General features: G+C 37.6%; 1 protein-coding gene across 4 annotated transcripts in view; it reads left to right on the top strand.

Annotated features, from left to right (window-relative positions):
• Positions 1–21029, top strand: part of LOC122710993 (ubiquitin carboxyl-terminal hydrolase 48-like) — a 75239-nt gene that overhangs the window by 34811 nt on the left and 19399 nt on the right. For 3 of the 4 annotated variants that reach the window (XM_043929315.1, XM_043929314.1, XM_043929317.1), the window contains 3 exons: positions 3452–3582; positions 4032–4151; positions 10171–10296. In XM_043929315.1, coding sequence (XP_043785250.1) covers positions 3452–3582; positions 4032–4151; positions 10171–10296 — 377 coding nt within the window. Of the gene's footprint in view, positions 1–3451; positions 3598–4031; positions 4152–10170; positions 10297–21029 lie in introns of those variants that run through there. The other variant, XM_043929316.1, reaches the window with a different exon arrangement.

Raw genomic sequence — 21029 nt, 5'->3', positions numbered from 1 at the left:
CGCCCAATTCCGTTTTTTCCCTCCTTTTTTCGCCGATTTTTACCCCTCCCCCCGTACGTGTCCCCTTCTTTCTTTCTTTTTTTCCTTTTTTCTTTTTTCCCTTCTTTTCCCCTCACTATTAAGCCGATCTCTCCCTCTCTCTCTCTCTCCCTCTCTCGTTTCTGTGTCACGTCTTCCCGCGGGACGTCCGACACGGCTGTCCGTGTGTTCTTTTGATTTATCGACCTTAATTAGTCGAGGATTCTATGAAAATTGCTAATGCGGATGCCCTGCTGCGTTTCTTTCGCTTCCTACGCGTATACGCGCCGCCTCGGATTCGCCACGACCGAATCTTAGACGAGTGCTCGCTCCTGAAGGAAGCGAAATTTTAAAATTTCGATCGATTTCTCCCGTTTCGTCCCCTCTCTTTCTTCCGCCCGATTTTCACCCATTTTGTTCCATTAATTTCGTTTACTTCGAGGGAAGTAAGTAACAGCGAGAATATTTCGAGGGTGTCCTCAGGTGGCACGAAGAATTTTCTTCCGATTAATTTTCGCGCGTAATCGATTACACGCACGGCGATAATAATCATCGTTGTCTTCTTCGTTCGGATTAGAAGAATCGTGAGAATCGATTAATCTCGAGCTCGTTGGGAAAAAATAAAGGGGCGAGGGTGAAGGGGAAGCGAGGGAGGACTTGGTCGCTGGAACACCCCCTCCCTCGTATATGTCGCACCGGGACGAATCTTCTCGGGCGGGGAAAGTGGAGCGGAAAAGTTGGATTCCTCGGCCCACGAGGGATTTCGGCCCGTTTCCATCGGCGCGCGATAAAATCCTGAGGAAGATCGGAGATCGGAGAGCGGCGTTGTAGGAAACTTGTCGAGAGTTGATCCAGTCCAAGTTTTTGCCCTCCCTCCCTTTTCGACGCCCGTTTATGGTTTCACTGCCCTCGGATGGCACTTTAGGGAAATACACGACTCTATCGGCAACCTATAAGTACGAGCCTATTGTGCGTTATTAGCCAATAAAACCCACTTGCTGTGTTTCCTCGAGACACGCTCAGGAAATTCCTCCTCCTGCTGCATTTCCTTGGTATGTACATGTACGTGTACATACTCCCTTCCGCTTTTTAAAACTTCTCCTCATTTCGCTCAACGTACGAATACTCAGAAATTAAATCATTTGGTCAGTAACTTTATTTCCTGAAAAGCGTTGAATTTTAATGGTAAAATATATAATTAATGTTCTTTAATTCTTTTCAGAAATATAATATTTTCCTTTCTCTTTTTCACTCATCCTTCCACTCGAAATCGGATCTTTTTGTTATTGTTATTTGAAAGAATACATAAGCGATGGATATTTGCCTTATTCCCTCTTCTGTAATTTATTTACGAGATGACTTGGATCGTTCGAACATTTTGCCAAAGGAGGATATATGATCGGTATATCTTCGAAAGGGTTGATTTAACGGAATCGAGGGTTAAAAGACTTGGATATATCCCCGATCCTCCCTCCGCTGATCCCTGATTAGCTTCAAGTTCCTCGTATTTCCGATTAAACTCGATAGCGAACGAGATCCTATCGTGCACCCCTCGTGCACCGTAATTGAGGAGGCCCGTAAGGGTGGACATTTGAATTCATTCGGAGTAGCTCGTTCCTCTCGACCATTTCTATGAACCAAAGTCCAACTCCGTTTCTCTTCTTACCACCACCTTGTTGTAATCAATTTCTTTTCTTCCTATGGATAAATTCCATGATAAAAAAGCGTTATTATAGATATCTGTGAAACTTGTACTTTGTCCATTAGTTTTTCCAAGAATCCGGGATTAACCCTTTGCGCTCCAGGCCTTTTTTCGCTCAACAACTTCAGACGACTTCTTCTAGCCAACTTGAAATGATTTCACGCACAAATCACTTTTACGCGTATCTTTACACGCGAGGAGAGGAAATTTGTTGGATATTAAACTCTATATTCGTCGATATTTTAATAATTAAGTAATTGCCATGATCTCGGCTTGTCAGGGCAAGTATAAAATGTCGTTTAATATCTTTCATCTTTCTTATCGAGAGCAAATTACTTTCAATAACTTGCACTGCCTATTATTCTTATTTTTCATTCGTTCTTCTTATACCACATCTCTCTCTATTTTCATCTCTCTGTTTATCAATTCCTTAACGAACAGAAATAATTTATTCGCCCGAACTAATTTCGTTACCATAATTACTAAACTCGAAAACTTTGAAAATAATATTTCTATCCCTACGACTGTCAAACTAATTTGAGATAAAAAAAAATCTAACCATTCGATAGCATATTATTCCACGCTTTTATTATAAGATTATACGTAAAGAGTTTAATAATTCTATTTACGAAGCGATATTTTAAAAAAGTCGCCATTCGAGCGCAAAGAATTAATACACAGATATTTTTCGGAAATTATTCTTACCTTAAAATTACTTTAAGATCGCTCAATTTTAAAATAAATCATCGAGCTTCGAGACTTTTCTCTTCGCGAGCTTCTTAAATCTCGAGAGGCTTCGAATCTCGACGCATCCAAAAGGCTAATTGCTGCGCCTATCCCAGGTGGAACTCGGAAGAGGGGGTTGGTTGTCGGAGGAGTTCGTTCACTTGGCGGGGAATTACCGGGTAATTAGGGGCTTTGGCGAAGGTGGTGGACATTCGAATTCATTCGAGGCCTTCCTCTCTCGGGGAAGGGGTGGTTTACCCTCACGGGCGTAAAACTGTCTGAACATGACGTAACGCTCCTGAAACGCCCGGCTAGGAGCAGTTCGGAGCTGCTCCGCTTTTTGCGCTTGCCGGCCAGCCAACAATGGCCGCTTCTTACGCGGCTCTGGTCACCGTATATTATTAATTACTGTATTAATCTCGCCGACCGTGAGCAATCTATTATACACGGGGATAAGAGGCCTGCGGCGTCGTCCTCCTCGTCGTCGAAACGTCCACCCTTCCCTCCCCTTCGATCCGCGTTGCTCTGCGACTTCGTAACTTGGACGAGGAGGAGGAGGAGGAGGAGGAGGGGTGCGTCGATGTAATCTGACCCCCGCCGCTGGTGTTAACGAAGGGTTGGGTATAGGAAAAGGGTGTTAAAGGAATCTTGAAATTGTCCGTGGCGCCGACCGCTGCTTCTCACGCGCTTGGCCGAAGGGGTGGAGGGTTGAGGATCGATGCGAGGGAGGGAGCGTTTCGAAGGAGGTTTCACGCTGTTTATTATTCTCCTTTTGATTCTTTTTTTTTTTTTCTTTTTGTTTGGTTTTTCAACTTCGGAAGATTTGTTTTTCACGAATCAAAGTTCCAACTTTTTGCAACTTTTGGAAATTTCCCGTCTATTTCTTTCTCGAAGGAACGCGACGAAGGAGAAGAAACAAGAAGAACGATCTTCTCTATCTTCTTCTCTATCGGTATAATAATATTCCCAATAATAATATTCCCTTTTTTTTTTTTTTATTTTCAGGTTTATGCGCCGCGTGCATGTTGGCGAGAGTGGAGCAAGAACGTCTGGAGAGTCTCAAGTACGACAGGGCGACGATTTATATAAAGTGCGTGGAGGATAACGAGGAGACGAAGTCGGAGAACGACTCTGAGGTAAGGATCTCGTAGGTAAGGAAATCACGAAATTCGGGGAGGGGGGGGAGGGGGGGAGAGTCGAGTCGTGTTGCACGAAATTATTATTCGAAGCAAGGAAGCAACGGATGGATTTTTGTTAATGGCCTAGGCGCCGAGTCACCCGGACCGTTGTTGGAACCGGTCCACCGGTTCAGATTGATGTCGGTCGATAAGGAGATTGGCCCCGTTTCTCGTTCATCTCGACGATAATAATCGTCATTACGTTTTCGAGGCTTAAAGCAGCACAGCTGCTGCTTCCTCTCTTTCGTTTCTTCTTCTTCTTCTTCTTCTTTTCTTTTTCTTTTTTCCCCTTCTCTTCTTTTGCTCTTCTCGTCTCGATATCACGAGACGAATCGAGGAACGACGTTAAAGGGTGTACACGATTTCACGATGTTTGAATGGTTTCTTTTTTGCGGTTCCGCGCGAAGATGCCCCCGAAGAGACCGAAGCTGGAGAACACGAGGCCCTCGAGGACCAGGCGGAACTTGAAGGGATCCCACGAGCTCAAAGTTTCCTCGGAGATCACGTTGAAGGAGCTGAAACTGATGGTGAGTGTTTCTTAAATTTCATCTCTTACCTTGTTAATATTGATTACAATTTTTTTAATACAATACAAGCTTATCCAAATCCACCAGAGATCCAAGAATTGTGCACTGTAATTGCGTAAAAGTCTCTGGAAAAAAGGAAAAAAAAAAAAAAGAAATGTGTTAGAAATATAATTTATGATTTCTGAGATTCGCATCGGGCGAAGAGGAGGAAAAATTCCACGATAATAGATAATTCTTCCCTTTGGCATCCGGCCAAAAACTAAACAAACATAATTTGCTCCATTTTAACGCGTTCCCCGATCGATCGTAGTTACGGGGAATGACAGTGATCGCGGTATAATTGAATGAAATTACTCTTGCCGTGTTTTTACGAGGGATCGTAAGGATCGTTTCCTTAGGAGGGAAAAGGTTGGTCCCTCCTAAAATCGGCGGACACCCTGTAAACCAGCCTCTCTCTCTCCCTCCCTCCCTCTTAGCTCTCCTTCGCGGTGGACGAAAGTAGTAAATCCGTAGTTATGGCTGGTTAGCATATGCCCGAGCCCCGCCGGTGTGCTTAAACTATTAAGCGTATTTATATTGCGAGGCTGTGGACCATCTCCTTCTCCTTCATCCGAGGCCACCGGCAAAAAGCCGAAAGAGCATAAACCTCGCGCTAATAACAGGCCTTCTCCGCTTCTCCATTCTCCACTTCGCTCCACTTCGCCCGACTCCGGGCCCTTTCATACCGGTGGCTGTTTCCATCTCCTCTTTTTCTCTCTTTTCTCTCTCTCTCTCTCTGTCGCTTTTTCTACGCGAACAGTTTTCGTTACGGATTCGTTAACGTAACGACGAATAGAAAGGATATACGCGTGTTTCTGCTCGAGTCGGATGCACGAGTTGGATGGTTTGGGGGGTTTTGGAGATTTTGTTTCTCGGGAAAATTGAGAAATTGAAGGGATTGTAGGGATTTTAATTTGTCGTCGGGGGTGATCGAGATGGGGTGGAAAGAATAAGTCGGGGAACGAGGAATAGTTTAGGCGATGATTCGAAGGTTTTTCAGGGGACTTGGAAAACTCGGAAATTAGAGTTTTCGCGTAATTAGGAAAGATCGAGGAATAAGGAGTATGGAATATCGTTTAAAATTCTGCTTTTTAGAACTTTTAAAGGACTTTGAGAATTTTAATATCAGAAAAATAAAGGATTCGATGAATAAGAAGTTGGAAGAATTTTTTAAAAGACTCCGAAATTAAAATTATTGTGTAATTCTATTACTGGAAAGTTTAAAAAAAAATTAAAGGATTCGATGAATAAGAAGTTACAAGAATTTTTTAAAATATTCCGAAATTAAAATTATTGTGTAATTCTATTACTCAAAAGTTTAAAATAAAAAAATAAAGGATTCGATGAATAAGAAGTTGGAAGAATTTTTTAAAAGATTTTGAAATTAAAGTTTTTGTGTAATTTTATTCTATTCGAAAGTTTAAAATAAAAAAATAAAGGATTCGATGAATAAGAAGTTGGAAGAATTTTTTAAAAGATTCCGAAATTAAAATTATTGTGTAATTCTACTACTGGAAAGTTTAAATAAAGGATTCGATGAATAAGAAAAAGTTGGAAGAATTTTTTTAAAGACTTCGAAATTAAATTTTTTGTGTAATTTTATTCTATTCGAAAGTTTAAAATAAAAAAAAATAAAGGATGCGATGAATAAGAAGAAAAATTGTTGCGTAATTCTACTGGAAAGTTTAAAATATTAGAAAAAAAAAAAAAAAATAAAGAATTCGATGAATGAGAAGAAATTGAAAGAATTCTCAGCACTTTTTCATCGATGCGAAAATTCCCACCTTAAATTCACCTCTCATACTCCCATCCCATAAAATAAAATTAACGCACATCCCATTAATCCATCCGCAAAGGAGGGATTTTTAAAAAAAGGCGGTTTTACATATTTAAAACTACCGTACGGTTGGAAACTTCTAGCTCGGCCACTTATATTTTATTGCCAGGCCAGAAGGACGGGACAAGACGAGCAATCTACCCCGAGCGGTATCTCTCTCGCCAACGTTGCTTGGTTAACGAATTTTTCTCCCCGCGAGTTTCCCGCAAAAACCTAGGAAACGGAGCAAAAAGGAGCAAGACTGGTGGCTCGTCTCAGTTTTACCGCAATAATTGCCACTCCTCCTCCAGTAGTAAAACTCTTAAATTCAAGCCTCGGCGAGAGATGCCGAGAGGCCTCCGCGCCTATTTTCCTGGCCCCGGCCATTGAATTCTCTGATCGATGGATCGGCAACGAAGCGCAAACAGTCGGAGATTAGACGGCTCGAGAACGTTATTTGGCCGATCGAAGCAAAGGGTGCCGGTTTCTTCCAGGACGACGCGAAGGATAGGATTTGTGTTTGACAGGAATGGGATAGTTTTCCAGCCTTTTTGCCGGTTGGCAAAAATCTACGAATTTCATGCTCGGATGCGGACCAAGTCGCGAGCGAGCAACCGAGCAAACCGGGCCGCCGGTGCGCTTCGTTTTACGTAATAATCATCCTGATAATAACCATCGCCACCTGTAAATATTACTTTCTACTCCGTGTCACCAACCTTTCCTCTCTCAGTTTTTTCTTTTTTTTTCTTTTTTCCTCGCAATCCTCTCAACCGAGGATTGGTTATCGCTTTTTTGTCGCGCGAAACCGAGCTGTTCGAAGAGAGAATTTGTGCCGAGGAATTGTGCGTTAAGTCGAGGATTATCGCGCAAAGAGTTTTCACCTATTTCTCCCGTCAAACTCGTCCCTGTTTATCGACGTTGCGCGTGCACTTTCGTGCAGATCTTAACGAGGGAGCGTCAGTTTCTTATAAGAGTCCCGACCCCGGTCTCTCTTCGCATTTTTTCCTTTTGGTCTTTTTTCTTTTCCCTTCCGACAAACGCTGCTATTATCCTTAAGCAACTTTCAGAGCTTCTCGAAGAATGGAGATGTTGGTCGAGGTGTTGGAATTAGGAGGGCCGGAAGAATATCTCTCTGGTCGTTCGAGGTTCGATCGAGATGGTGGTGCAATCTCACCTGGTTGGTGTGATATAGTTAAAGGGTGCGCGAGTTTCGAGGGAATGGAATCGATGATTCATCCACGTGGGTGTAACGGAACTAATTTTTGGAATTTAAAATCAATTTCACAGCGGACCATCCATCGTTTCTTGCCGTGTCACCGCGAGCTCGATCATAGAGATTCCTAACTCGCACAAGAAGCGATTCTTCTGAAAATTGGATCTAAAGCGATCAACGGTGGGTAGTATTCGAGGCTCCAACACGGCTATTCGTTTTGTACTATTTCTTTCTTTTTATTTTTGGACGTTTTGTCCAAATATAATGTCGATAATGTTATATTTTGTGTGCCTGGAATCAATCGTACGTTTTCTCAACTCATCTTCGAATGAAATACTTACTTCGATTTATCCAGTACTCAATTTTCAAAATTCATCTGTTACTCTCGCAATCATCTCGCAATTTTTCTTATAAGAATAATTCTAATTCTAATTCTTCGATTTAATTTCCATCAAAAGAGTAAATTCATAAGGGAGTAATATTTACTTTTCAAAATTCATCTACTACTCTGCAATCATCCCGCAATTTTTCTTATAAAAATAATTCGAATTCTTCGATTTAATTTCCATTCAAAAGATGAAAGAATAAATTCATAAGGGAACAATATTTACTTTCCAAAATTCATCTACTCTGCAATCATCCCTCTGCAATTTTTCTTATAAAAATAATTCGAATTCTTTGATTTCCATTCAAAAGATGGAAGAATAAATTCATAAGGGAACAATATTTACTTTCCAAAATTCATCTACTCTGCAATCATTTTCTTATAAAAATAATTCGAATTCTTCGATTTAATTTCTATTTAAAAGATGAAAGAATAAATTCATAAGATAGCAATATTTACTTTTCAAAATTCATTTACCTCTCGTAATTTTTCTTATAATTCTAATTCTAATTCTAATTGTTATCTAATTTTCATTCAAGAGACACGAGAGTAAATTCATAAAATAGCAATATTTACTTTCCAAAATTCATTTACCTCTCGTAATTTTTCTTATAAAAATAATTCTAATTCTAATCGTTCGATCGAATTTCCATCCAAGAGACAAAAAAGTAAATTCATAAAATAGCAATATTTACTTTCCAAAATTTATTTACCTCTCGTAATTTTTCTTATAAAAATAATTCTAATTCTAATCGAATTCTAATTCGATCGAATTTCCATCGAAGAGACGAGAGAGTAAATTCACAAGAGAGCGAATAAATTCGAAGGATGATCCTTTCGCTCCACTCTGGTCTAACCAGGGCGTTTCGCGTGTGCGCGTCTTCTCTTTCCGCGCGTTGGCTGTTACTCGCTCGTAAAACAGAAACCTGCACGTTTAACCCCGTTCGTACGGGGAGCCGGGCGAAGGGTAAACCGTTTCTCGAACGCGGCTTCCACAAATTAAGCAATTATCCGGACGCATGCTCCGCGATTCCGAGTTCGAGACCGAGGTCCTTTCCTCCTCCTCGTTTCTTTTCGCTGCTCGCGGCTCGCTCAGAACGGAGAGGTAGAGGTTGTTGGAATTTTCTACGTTCCGAGAATTCGTCGTTTTCCTCGCTCGGCTCGAAATCGAAATTACGTAGATCACGAATTTTGGATCTTAAATAATAATGTTATTCCACTGTTGCTTAAATATCGCGAGAAGTTTTTTTTTTTTTTTTGTAAATATTCGTTTCACCACTATCGATATTAAAATTTTATTTAATTTAGAAAAGCAGAGAAGAAATTTTTTTTATTTAATTCTTTTTATTTAATTTTTTTTTATTTAACATGAATAAGAATTCTTTTAATTTAAGAATTTGAAATATTATTCTGTTGTTACTTAAATGTCACGAAAAGTTTTTTTTTTTTGTAAATATTCATCACGATTTAGGAATCACGAGGAGAGAAATTTTTTTTTTATCTAACGTGTGAAATTCTTCTAATTCTGCTGTTACTTAAATATCATGATTTAGGAATCACGAGAAATTTTTTTTTTTGTAAATATATGTTTCACCACTATCGATATTAAAATTTATTTAGAAAAGCAGAGAAGAAATTTTTTTTATTTAATGTGTGAATAAGAATTCTTTTAATTTAAGATCCCGATATTATTCTGTTGTTACTTAAATGTCACGAAAAGTTTTTTTTTTTTTTTTGTAAATAAATTCATCACGATTTAGGAATCACGAGGAAAGAAATTTTTTTTTTATCTAACGTGTGAATAAGAATTCTTCTAATTTGAGATTCTTTTAATATTATTCTGCTGTTACTTAAATATCATTTAGGAATCACGAGAAGTTTTTTTTTGTAAATATTCGTTTCACCACTATCGATATTAAAATTTTATTTAATTTAGAAAAGCAGGGAAGAAATTTTTTTTATTTAATGTGTGAATAAGAATTCTTCTAATTTGAGATTCTTTTAATATTATTCTGCTGTTACTTAAATATCATGATTTAGGAATCACGAGAAATTTTTTTTTTGTAAATATACGTTTCACCACTATCGATATTAAAATTTTATTTAATTTAGAAAAGCAGGGAAGAAATTTTTTTTATTTAATGTGTGAATAAGAATTCTTCTAATTTGAGATTCTTTTAATATTATTCTGCTGTTACTTAAATATCATGATTTAGGAATCACGAGAAATTTTTTTTTTGTAAATATATGTTTCACCACTATCGATATTAAAATTTTATTTAATTTAGAAATCTAGGGAAGAAATTTTTTTTTTATCTAACGTGTGAATAAGAATTTTTTTAATTTGGAATTCTTTTAATACTATTCTGTTGTTAATTAACGTTGAACGTCACGATTTAGGAATCAAGAAATCGAGAAATTCCTTTTTGTAAATTTCATCGTTATCGATTCAATTAAATTTCGTTTAATTTGGAAACTTAGGAAGGAAGGAATTGATCTAAAATAAGAATAAACGTATCGTTATTAATATTTCTTAATTCTGAAACGATGGACTTTTTTTTTTCAGACCATGCAAATTTGCGGCGCTGGACCTTACGACCAACATCTAATGCTGGGTGAACACGAGCTGACCGATCATAGTCAAAGCCTCGCCGCTCTTGGTATATTTCCCGGAGCACTTCTCACCTTGAAGGTAGGGCGAAGCATAATCGAGCATAATCGTTTGAAAAAGAATCGAGAGGAAAGAATCGAGTCGAAATACCGTCATCGAAAGTGGAGAACCGTCAGATTTTCCTTTATCCTTTATAAAATTGTTACGCAATTAACGAAGAATCGGCCCAGGTAACGATCTTTTGCGATACTTTGGCCAATAAGACAGACCCTGTTATCCCTGGAATCGCATTCCTCGAGTGGAAGCATCCGGACAAGACTTCTTCAGGATCGTTCGAAAGGTTGATCAGGCAAGAAGAAGATCCGCGAGGAAGCAGAGAGATCGAAACGAACGACCGTCCGTTTCCTATTTTCCACTTGTTTCGATATTTTTTTCGAACATCTCTTCCTCTCTCTCTCTTTATTTAATTTTATTAAATCATCTCCTCTTTTTACATTTCTCCTTCCTATATTTCTTTTCATTCGCCCGAGTCATTACTGCAACCGTTAATTAATTCAAGATTTCGTTACTCGATTTATCCTCACGAACGTTCTTTTTCACGTCGATCCATTTCCATTTCTTCCATTATTTCAAATCGCTTCCAAGTGAGGAAATTGCGTTTAAATAGCACCGCCCAGCTCCGATCACAATTCTCTTTAATCAACTCAAACCCAATCCGTTTCATCGAAAGCAATCTCACGTGCGCTTATTTAAAAAAAAAAAAAAAAAAAAAGAAAAAAAAAGAAAAAAGGAAAGAAAACCACGTAAAGAGATTCGTTTCGTTTCAACGAATAACAAGGAAGGATAAGGGAGAAAAAGAGAGAGAGGGGCGTGTTCGATAAATAGATAGCGGTATTCGTAAATGTGTATCTCGCGTATCTCGCGGCTTAGTCAGCCGCATTCGCCACGGCAGACCGTGATCAATCCCTATGTTTTTCACCGCGGATATACTTTTTCCTATCGAAACGCCGAAACGGATTAACGCATTAGCGGCCCGGATTTCAAACATTCCCCGATTCCGCCGCCAATTTGATCTCTCTTCGAATCGTGAGATCGAATCGGCCAAGTTTTGGACGGATTAGATTTCTCTAGAGCAGAAATTTCATTATCGATTATATCATATATCATGCAATGAAATCGCATATTTACGGAAATCAATGGATGTTGTTCCATCGGTGCCAGGATAATTTCGAATAATTGTTTTTTCGCGAGATCCTTTTAATAATTTTTCGATTTATTTTGAACGGAGTTTATATTTTTCAACGATCGATATATATCGCGTATAATCGAGAAAAGTAGGGAAGAATTTTATTATCGATTCGATGATAACACGACATTCAACATTTATGAAAATCAATGATTAATGGATGTTGTTCCATCGGTGCCAGGATAATTTCGAATAATTGTTTTTTCGCGAGATTCTTTTAATTTTCACTTTTCAACGATTTAGGATTATTAATAGTTGGACTTGTGTTAATCTTGATGTAATTTTTGGATTTATTTCGAACGGAATTTATATTTTTCAACGATCGATATATATCGCGTATAATCGAGAAAAGTAGGGAAGAATTTTATTATCGATTCGATGATAACACGACATTCAACATTTATGAAAATCAATGGATGTTGTTCCATCGGTGCCATAATTTCAAATTATTGTTTTTTCGCGAGATCCTTTTAATAATTTTTGGATTTATTTTGAACGGAGTTTATATTTTTCAACGATCGATATATATCGCGTATAATCGAGAAAAGTAGGGAAGAATTTTATTATCGATTCGATGATAACACGACATTCAACATTTATGAAAATCAATGATTAATGGATGTTGTTCCATCGGTGTCAGGATAATTTCAAATCATTGTTTTTTCGCGAGATCCTTTTAATAATTTTTGGATTTATTTTGAACGGAATTTATATTTTTCAACGATCGATATATATCGCGTATAATCGAGAAAAGTAGACATTAGAGAAGAATTTCATTATCGATGACAACACGACATTCAACATTTATGAAGATCAATGATTAATGGATGTTGTTCCATCGGTGCCAGGATAATTTCAAATCATTGTTTTTTCGCGAGATTCTTTTAATTTTCACTTTTCAACGATTTAGGATTATTAATAATTGGACTTGTGATAATCTTGATGTAATTTTTGGATTTATTTCGAACGGAATTTATACTTTTCAACGATCGATATATATCGCGTATAATCGAGAAAAGTAGACATTAGAGAAGAATTATCGATGACAACACGTCATTCAACATTTATGAAAATCAATGATTAATGGATGTTGTTCCATCGGTGCCAGGATAATTTCGAATAATTGTTTTTTCGCGAGATTTTTTTAATTTTCACTTTTCAACGATCGAGGATTATTAATAGTTGCATTAATAGTTGGATTATTAATAGTTGGGCTAATCTTGATGTAATTTTTGGATTTATTTCGAACGAAATTTATACTTTTCAACGATCAACATATATCCGCTTATAATCGATAATTTCATTATCGATTCGATAACAACACGACGTTCAATATTTATGAAAATCAATGATTAATCGATGTTGTTCCATCGGTGCCAGGATAATTTCAAATCATTTTTTCGCGAGATCGTTTTAATAATTTTTCGATTTATTTCGAACAGAATTTCCACTTTCAACGATCGACGTATAATCGAGAAAATTTAGGGAAGGGGAAGGATTTCACCTGGTTTTAATCTCTACGATACAATTTGGAATGGAAAATTTCGTTTGGAGGATCGATTCGACGGTGGCGGAGCGTTAATTGCACTCGGTATGATACGTGAGGGAGGGAGGGAAGGGGGTTACGCGGGGGACAGTGACAAACAGATGCAATTTAGATTTAAGATCAAGCTACCGTTTCCCTTAAGCCGGAGACAATGGATAAGTAACGCCGGCAATGGTCCAAGATAACGGGAAGACCGCCGATTTTGTCTTGGGATTAGCCGAGAATCTCGCCTCCCGAGATTAGAAGCGTTAATTGGCCTCTTAAATCGGAGGAGAATCGCCTCTTACTCCAAAAAAAATCTCAATCCTTTCAACCCTTCGGAATCGGTTCAAATTTAACCTACGATCCTCGTCCTTTTCTTTTCTCTCTCTCTCTCTCTCTCTCTCGAAAAATTAAGGAAAAAGTGAAATTTTAATTTTATCGCATCGTCGAAAGGTAAATTGCCAATATTATCGTCGTATATCCAGGAGATGACCATCCTGCAATGTGCAATTTAATAATAAAATAAAATTAATATATATAATAAAATTTATAAAATATAATATAATAATATAAAAATATATATAATAAAATTTATAAAATAAAATTATGATAAAATTTTTCCTATAGCATCTTTTACGAACTGCAGGAATAATTTTCATTCCCGTACATTCGTAACGTAATTAGGTTATTGAGATATCATTTCTCGAGAGTTTTTTGATCGTGAAAAATGAAGAGAATTCTTTTGGAGATATCTTTTGAAAAAATTTAATACAATAACACGTCGATTTCTGATTTGATTGCGCAATAAATTGGAAGCATGGTCACGTGGATGTTTGATGTACAATAAAATGGAGAAGAAAGAGAGAGAGAGAGAGAGAGAGAGGTTGGAGGCGAGAGATTCGCGATTGTTTCGCGGTGGGCCACGGGAGGATCGAAGATTCAGCCAAAAATTCGGCGGACGTGGCCGCCGTTTTTGCCGGGTCAAAAGCTGTCGCCGCCGCCGCCGCCGCCGTCGCTTCTCGACGAAAGAAAAATTCCGTCCTCGTCCGTTTGGGACTTTGTCCGAATAATTCCGCCGTTCCTCGACGTTCTTTCGTTCACGGTTCGCCGATTTTGATACGAAACTCCAACGTTCCGCGCCAACGTTTCATGGCACGGTTCAACACCGAACCATTCTTCGAAATCGTGTCTCGATATCGAATGGAAAACAGCAGCTTTTCCTCTGCTTCGATTTATTGGATGAGAAAGAAAAAGGGGGGCTTGCCTCATTGGCAATCGTCAGTTATCTTTCAGAAATATAAATGTTGACTTAATAAAACTGGTCACGTAGCTTTGTAAAGTTTTGAAATTTATAGAATATTCATAAAGAAGAGGATCTAATTAAGTATTTAATTAAATATTATCGTGCAGTTATTCCGAATTAATTTTACAGACATCAGATTAACGATTGCTTTATTTACACGTATTCTCGCCTTATGTCACAATTTCCAAAAAATTCTGATGATAGAATTAATTATTGCGCGTTTATTTTTAAAATTGCTGCAAATCCTCGTGAAACAGATCGAGGAGAAGTTTAGTCGGATTTCTTCCGGTGGCCTTGGAGATTCAGATTTTACATTGAAATTCCCAAACCAGGAATTTATCCAATTCAATCTTCACAGAACGAGGAAAATTTTTTCAATTTCCTCCTCAATAAAATCTAATAAAATTAACCGATCTTAATTTGGACTTTTTGATTTATCATTAAACTAATTCCACATGCGTTTAATCACGAGGAGTGGCGCTTTGCAAACTAGATTTTATTAGGGAATTGTTTGGCGAAACAATGGCGGGTTTGCGGAGGAGCTTTTCTTGCCAACGTATTGGTTATCCGCATAACTGCGAACAATTATCTTCTCGGTTACGGATTGTTCACTTCGCGTTACAGCAACGATAGCGTGCTGTCGACCGTTAAAAGCAGCTAGACGCTCCTTAAAAGGATTTATCACTGTCGTTACATCGACCGTGAGGGGCCGATACTATGCGCTTCGAACTCGACACTCGCCGGTTGCTATAATTCCGCTCGTCCCGCGCCTCGGAAAATTTCCAAACTTCTTGCGCGAAAGACCATCTCTCGTATCCTCTATCCGCCGTCTTTTCTCTCTCTCTCTTTCTGTCAGCGAAGGTAAATTTTGTAGGAAGGAATCATCGAAGAACGAGGGATAAAAATTTTAACAGTTTTAACGGAAGAACCTTCTGAAGAATGAAAACATTTGCGAGTGCTCTCTTTTATTTTTTCTTAGAAGAAGAGTAAATTTTAGGAAGGAATGTTGGAAAGAATGTTGTTATAGAAGATATACGGATAAAATTTCTTATAAAATTTTAAAATTTGATTCTTTTTTTTTTTTAAAAAAGGTAAATTTTGTAGGAAGGAATCATCATCGAAGAACGAGGGATAAAAATGTTAAATTTTAACAGTTTTAACGGAAGAACCTTCTGAAGAATGAAAACATTTGCGAGTGCTCTCTCTTATTTTTTCTTAGAAGAAGAGTAAATTTTAGAAAGGAATGTTGTTATCGAACGTAGAGATAGAATTTTTTATAAAATTTGATTCTTTTTTTTTTTAAAAAACGTAAATTTTGTAGGAAGGCATCATCGAAGAACGAGGGATAAAAATGTTAAATTTTAACAGTTTTAACGGAAGAACCTTCTGAAGAATGAAAACATTTGCGAGTGCTCTCTCTTATTTTTTCTTAGAAGAAGAGTAAATTTTAGAAAGGAATGTTGTTATCGAACGTAGAGATAGAATTTTTTATAAAATTTGATTCTTTTTTTTTTTAAAAAACGTAAATTTTGTAGGAAGGAATCATCGAAGAACGAGGGATAAAAATGTTAAATTTTAACAGTTTTAACGGAAGAACCTTCTGAAGAATGAAAACATTTGCGAGTGCTCTCTCTTATTTTTTCTTAGAAGAAGAGTAAATTTTAGAAAGGAATGTTGTTATCGAACGTAGAGATAAAATTTCTTATAAAATTTGATTCGAATTTTCGAATCTTTCTGTAAGTGTTTTTCTTTTTTTTTTTTAAAAAGATAAATTTTGTAGGAAGGAATCATCATCTCTTTTTAGTGAAGGCAAATTTTATAGGAAGAAATATTATCGAAGGAATAAGATTTATTTAAATTTAACAACTTTCCAAGATAGTTTGCAATTTTATCATGGTTTTAGGAAGAGGAAGGAACATCAGATAGTGAAAAAAGGATCTTTACACAACTTTATTACAAACCTTTAATATCTGTCTCTGTTTATGCGTTTTTTGAAACCAATTAACGATACCTCTTAGATATTTCACTCAAATTTCCGATCAAATCCCTTAGAAATCTGCCACATCCACATCCACATCTTCAATCGAATGAAACTGCCACTGGAACTATGATAACATCTACGAAAGAAGAATTTTAAGAAGAAAAATTAGAAACGGTTCGACTCGAGGAAGGTATTCTTAAAATACCTTTTAATCGATCTTCCTCGGCTTCGATCGATCGATCGATCGATCGATCCAGCCGCTGGAATAGTCGCGTCGTATATTGAACGATCAACGACGGTAGCGAGCGGCTACCGGTTCAGAATCTTGGAACGTACAATGATTGGGATGACTTGCCGGCTGAATCAGCCGCGGAACGTCTTTCGATACATTAAATAACGCCCCGTCATCGTTCGTGCAATAATTCAAGGTCGCGATTACAAAGTCAATACGTACGCCGTATACGCGTACGTCTATCTGCATCTCGAATTTTTTTTTTCCTTTCTTCTTTTTCTTCTTCTTCTTTTTTTTTTTTCTTCACCTCTTTCTTTTTGCATTTCCAATCATCGAGCCACATCTCCAGTGTAAAAGGATTATGCAGCGATAGGCGTGGTCGCTTTTTCTTCCACACCTTTTACGCCACTTCCGCTCCGACCGCGCTTCTTTCATCCTCACGTTTTTCACATCTTTCGAACTTTGTCTTTAGACCAACTTTTTCGAAGATCCTACCGTTTCGATTTTTAATTTATCCCAATAGATTGGTATCGTTGTTTCGATTTTTCTTAACTTTTTTTTTTTTTTTTTAAATCTTATCTTCTTCGAATTCACAACAGAGATGTTTAATTATACATCTCTTCATCTATTCTTGATTCTTTGAACGATTTAATATCGACGAGTTTCTCGTCTTCTGATATAAGTTTGATATTTTTTTTTTTTTGTATACGAGTATTCAATCTTTCGAATAATTTAACGATTACTTAAGCGTACGCGATAAATTATGATACAAAATAAACTGTTTTAATTGCGAATCTATTTATATCCGATTGAAATTATAACATTCGATTCGATATCGTAAGGCAAGGTCAATTTACTTTCAAGATCTACGCTTGGAATAAAAAAAGAAAAACTACGTACAAGGTAGAAAGATTAATCAATCAATTTCAATTTTAAGATCTACGTTTGATATGAATATATATGTATAAAAGATAGAAAGGCTGGACGAAGTTCAATTTCAATTCACCTTCGAGATCTACGTTTGGAGTAAAAAAAAAAAAAACGTTATCGAAGCTAAACGAATTCTAATTTTAACGCAACTTTTATTTAATTTCAATGATTAAATTATCCAAAATATGTACAAAAGAAGAAATCTAGATCGACGAATTTCAAGCTCTACAATGAAAAAAAAAATTTTTGAAAATATAGCGAAGAAAGAAAAGTCTAAATGAAACTCTGATCGATCAAATAAAATCTTCAAAACCAGCTTCAAACTCTACAATAAAAAAAAAAAAAAATTATCGAAAGAAAGTGAAGAAACTCTGATCGACTAAATAAGATCTTCAAAACTTTACAATAAAAAAAAAAAGAATTATCGAAAGAGAGAAAGTCTTAGACAAAACTCTGATCGATCAAACAAGATCTTCAAAACCAACTTCAAACTCTACAATAAAAAAAAAAAAAAAAGAATTACCGAAAGAGAGAAAGTTAAGTAGACGAAACTCTGATCGGCCAACTTGAACAAGATCTACGTTCGGAATGAAGAATTACCGAAGCTAAACGAATTCTAATTAACGCAACTTCGATTTAATTTCAAGATTTACAATGAGAAATTATATATACGAAAGAAGAAACTCTCGATCGAATTTCAAACTCTAGAAAAAAAAAAAAAAAAAAAAAAAGAATTATCGAAAGAGAGAAAGCGAAGACGAAATTCTCTGATCGGCCAACTTGATCAAACACGATGAACAAGATCTACGTTTCGGAATGAAAAATTACCAAAGCTACGCGCAAGAGAGAAAGTCTGATCAACGAACTTCACCTCTATGCATTTCTCGAACTCGTGAAGATCCATGATCAAGATCCGGAAAGAAAAAGAAAAAGAAAAAATAGAGGAGAGAAAGGAAGCTAGACGAAGTGGAATCGAGCGACTCGGAGAATTCGAGCGAAAGAGGAGGAATCTCTGGCGAAGGGAGAGGACGGAAAGATAGATAGATAGAGAGAGAGAGAGAGAGAGAGAGAGAGAAATGTCCGTGAAGAGAGGAAACTGGTAGGGAAAAAGAGGGAGAGGGAGAGAGAGGAGAGCGCGTCCAACGCGGACATTCGTCACACGACATCAAACGCGGCTGCCGACCGGCCGACTCTAAAGACTCCGCTCGATCAGCTATGAAGAGAGGGCGCACAGTGAGGAGGAATCGCAAAAAAATCGGGAAAAATGAGGGGAAGGAGGAAACGGCCGAGACCCAGAGCTTTGTAAGGTACTCTTGTTCCCCGCTCCACTCCTCTCTATTCAACTCTCGATTAATCTAACGTTTGGTGGGGGCGCGATTTCGTCGCGACGTTGATTAACCCATTGGATGCTTCCACGTGTTTGCTCATAAGGGTGAGGGGCAAACCGTGTTTCCCCTCCCCAAAGAGAATAGAATAGAACCTCTTCGTTATTTTTCCCTCCCTTCCTGCTCTCAACTTCCGTTTCAATCTTTCAAACATCTCAGAGTTTCGTTACGACTGAGAGATCATTCCAATATGGGGAAGCAAGAGTAGAGTAAAATTGGAAACGTCCGATAGATGGCTTCCAAGATTCAAAAAGGACGAAAGGTTTCGACTTAACTTCATTTCTTCGATATGGAATTAAATTTTTTCCCCTCTGCGACGAATTTTAAACGGATGTCCGTGTGTGTGTGTATGTGTGTAATTTTGTCACTCGAGGAATTTTTCGACCGATTCAGTGGCCACGAAACGATCGTTAAACGGACGGTAAAAGTGGTTTGCGGCGAAATGAAAATATGTCGAAATGCGCAATTATAACGCGTTTCGAAATACGCGCGATTATATTCAGGAATGTATACGCGGGATATTAGGCATTCGAGCAATAATAAATTGTGCGTGTGTTTCTTTCTATTTTTTTTTATCGATCTACGCGTTTATTTTGAAACTATATGCAAAAATTTCGAAAGTAAAAGAAAATCGTTGCAACTCTTAATTTAATTCGATTTAATTTAATTTAGCTTGCGTTTCCATTGTTGCCAATCTTTACGTTGGCGATTATCTCTTGTTCGCTCAACGAGGTAACCAAAGATAAAACGCAGAATTCTTCCGCGAACGAAATTCCACCTCGTTCTTAACCATCTTTCGACTAAGTATTTCCGACCTCGTCTTGATTACATAGCAATAACGATAAGAATCAATAAAATCATCGTAAAGCTCTCTCTCTCTCTCAGTTTTAGTGCTCCAGGAATGGTATAATTTGGAGGGATACTACGAAAGATCGTGAAAATGTTTGTTGTTCTTCGCTTTACTACGCTCTTTTTTTTTTAATCCCGATACAAATTTTATTCTTAGCGTATGTACATTTTTAAATAACGATAACTACCTGGCAATCTCTATTCCTCCAATTGTAAAACATTTCCTTAGAGGAAAGTTTTCTCCCTTCTTCTTTGACTCTTCTCCGATCGAAAACCTGTTGTCGAATCGAGCGTTGGCAATCTCCGAATAGCTGTTTCCATCTTTCTTTTCAAAAATAGTCGAGGATAACGGTACCCTAATATCACCGCTACATTCGAGAGAATCGAAGTGAACGAATCGATCCACGGCGAAGTGAGATCACGGTTAATACACCGTGGCTTAATTACAAGGTTGGAACGGCGTGGGCCTAAAAATCGGCCTGTGAAAATTGAGCCATTATTAATCCACTTTTACCGCTACAGGAACATTGTAATCCAACCTTGTGTCTTTCTCTCCTCTCTCTCTCCTCTCTTCCCTTCTTTTTTTCCTTTTTCTCTTCTTCTTCTTTTTTCATCTCAGCCGGTCGGAAGACCGGTAGCCGGAGATCGGTAGCCGGAACACCGTAATTATTATCCTTAATTGTCCAGCCTTTCGAGGATAAGATCGAAGAAAAGGGTTTCTCCGAGGCGGGAAGATAGAAAGAGAGGGAGAGGAAGAGGTCCTGTTGCCCCTTCTCCTCCCTCTTCCCCCCAATCAGCGACCCCGCTACCTTGACTCCTTTGGACCCCTCTCGGAAATAAATCAATTAAGCCGATGCAGGCTTAAAAAGGCATCGTCATCATCATCGAGCTCTGAAAAATAATCGAAGAGGATGGAGCGAGGATAGGAACAGAGAGAGAGAGAGAGAGATAAAGGGTCAGAGAGATCGGTTAAATGGTATTGAACGTGTATTCGAGGTGATGTATCGCGATCTTGAGGAATATTAAAAATTGGAATATGATTTTATAGTACATATTTATGATGGCTTAATAAACGTTGGATGGAGAGACGAAGGTTGCTTGAAGGTACGGACCCCCTTTCTGGATTAGAGCGTTACGTGCTCTCTCGTTGAGCGATGCAAGCGAGGAAAGCGTGTGGAACACGGCCATCGATAGAAATGGATCTTGGTAGAATAAGAATTGGATAATTAATTAATTTATTGGATAATAATCGATTTCTTGGAGCCTTGAAGAACGTGATTATTATTGATATAATACTTTTACTATTATAAATTGCTCACGTTTTATAATAATCCCGAAGAAGGTATACAAAATATCCAAT

Source organism: Apis laboriosa, unplaced genomic scaffold (assembly GCF_014066325.1).
Source record: "Apis laboriosa isolate Shangri-la unplaced genomic scaffold, ASM1406632v1 scaffold16_cov148, whole genome shotgun sequence".
NCBI classification, from domain to species: Eukaryota; Metazoa; Arthropoda; class Insecta; order Hymenoptera; family Apidae; genus Apis; species Apis laboriosa.
Note: the sequence above shows the minus strand (reverse complement) of the source record. Positions and strands in the feature narration are given on the sequence as shown.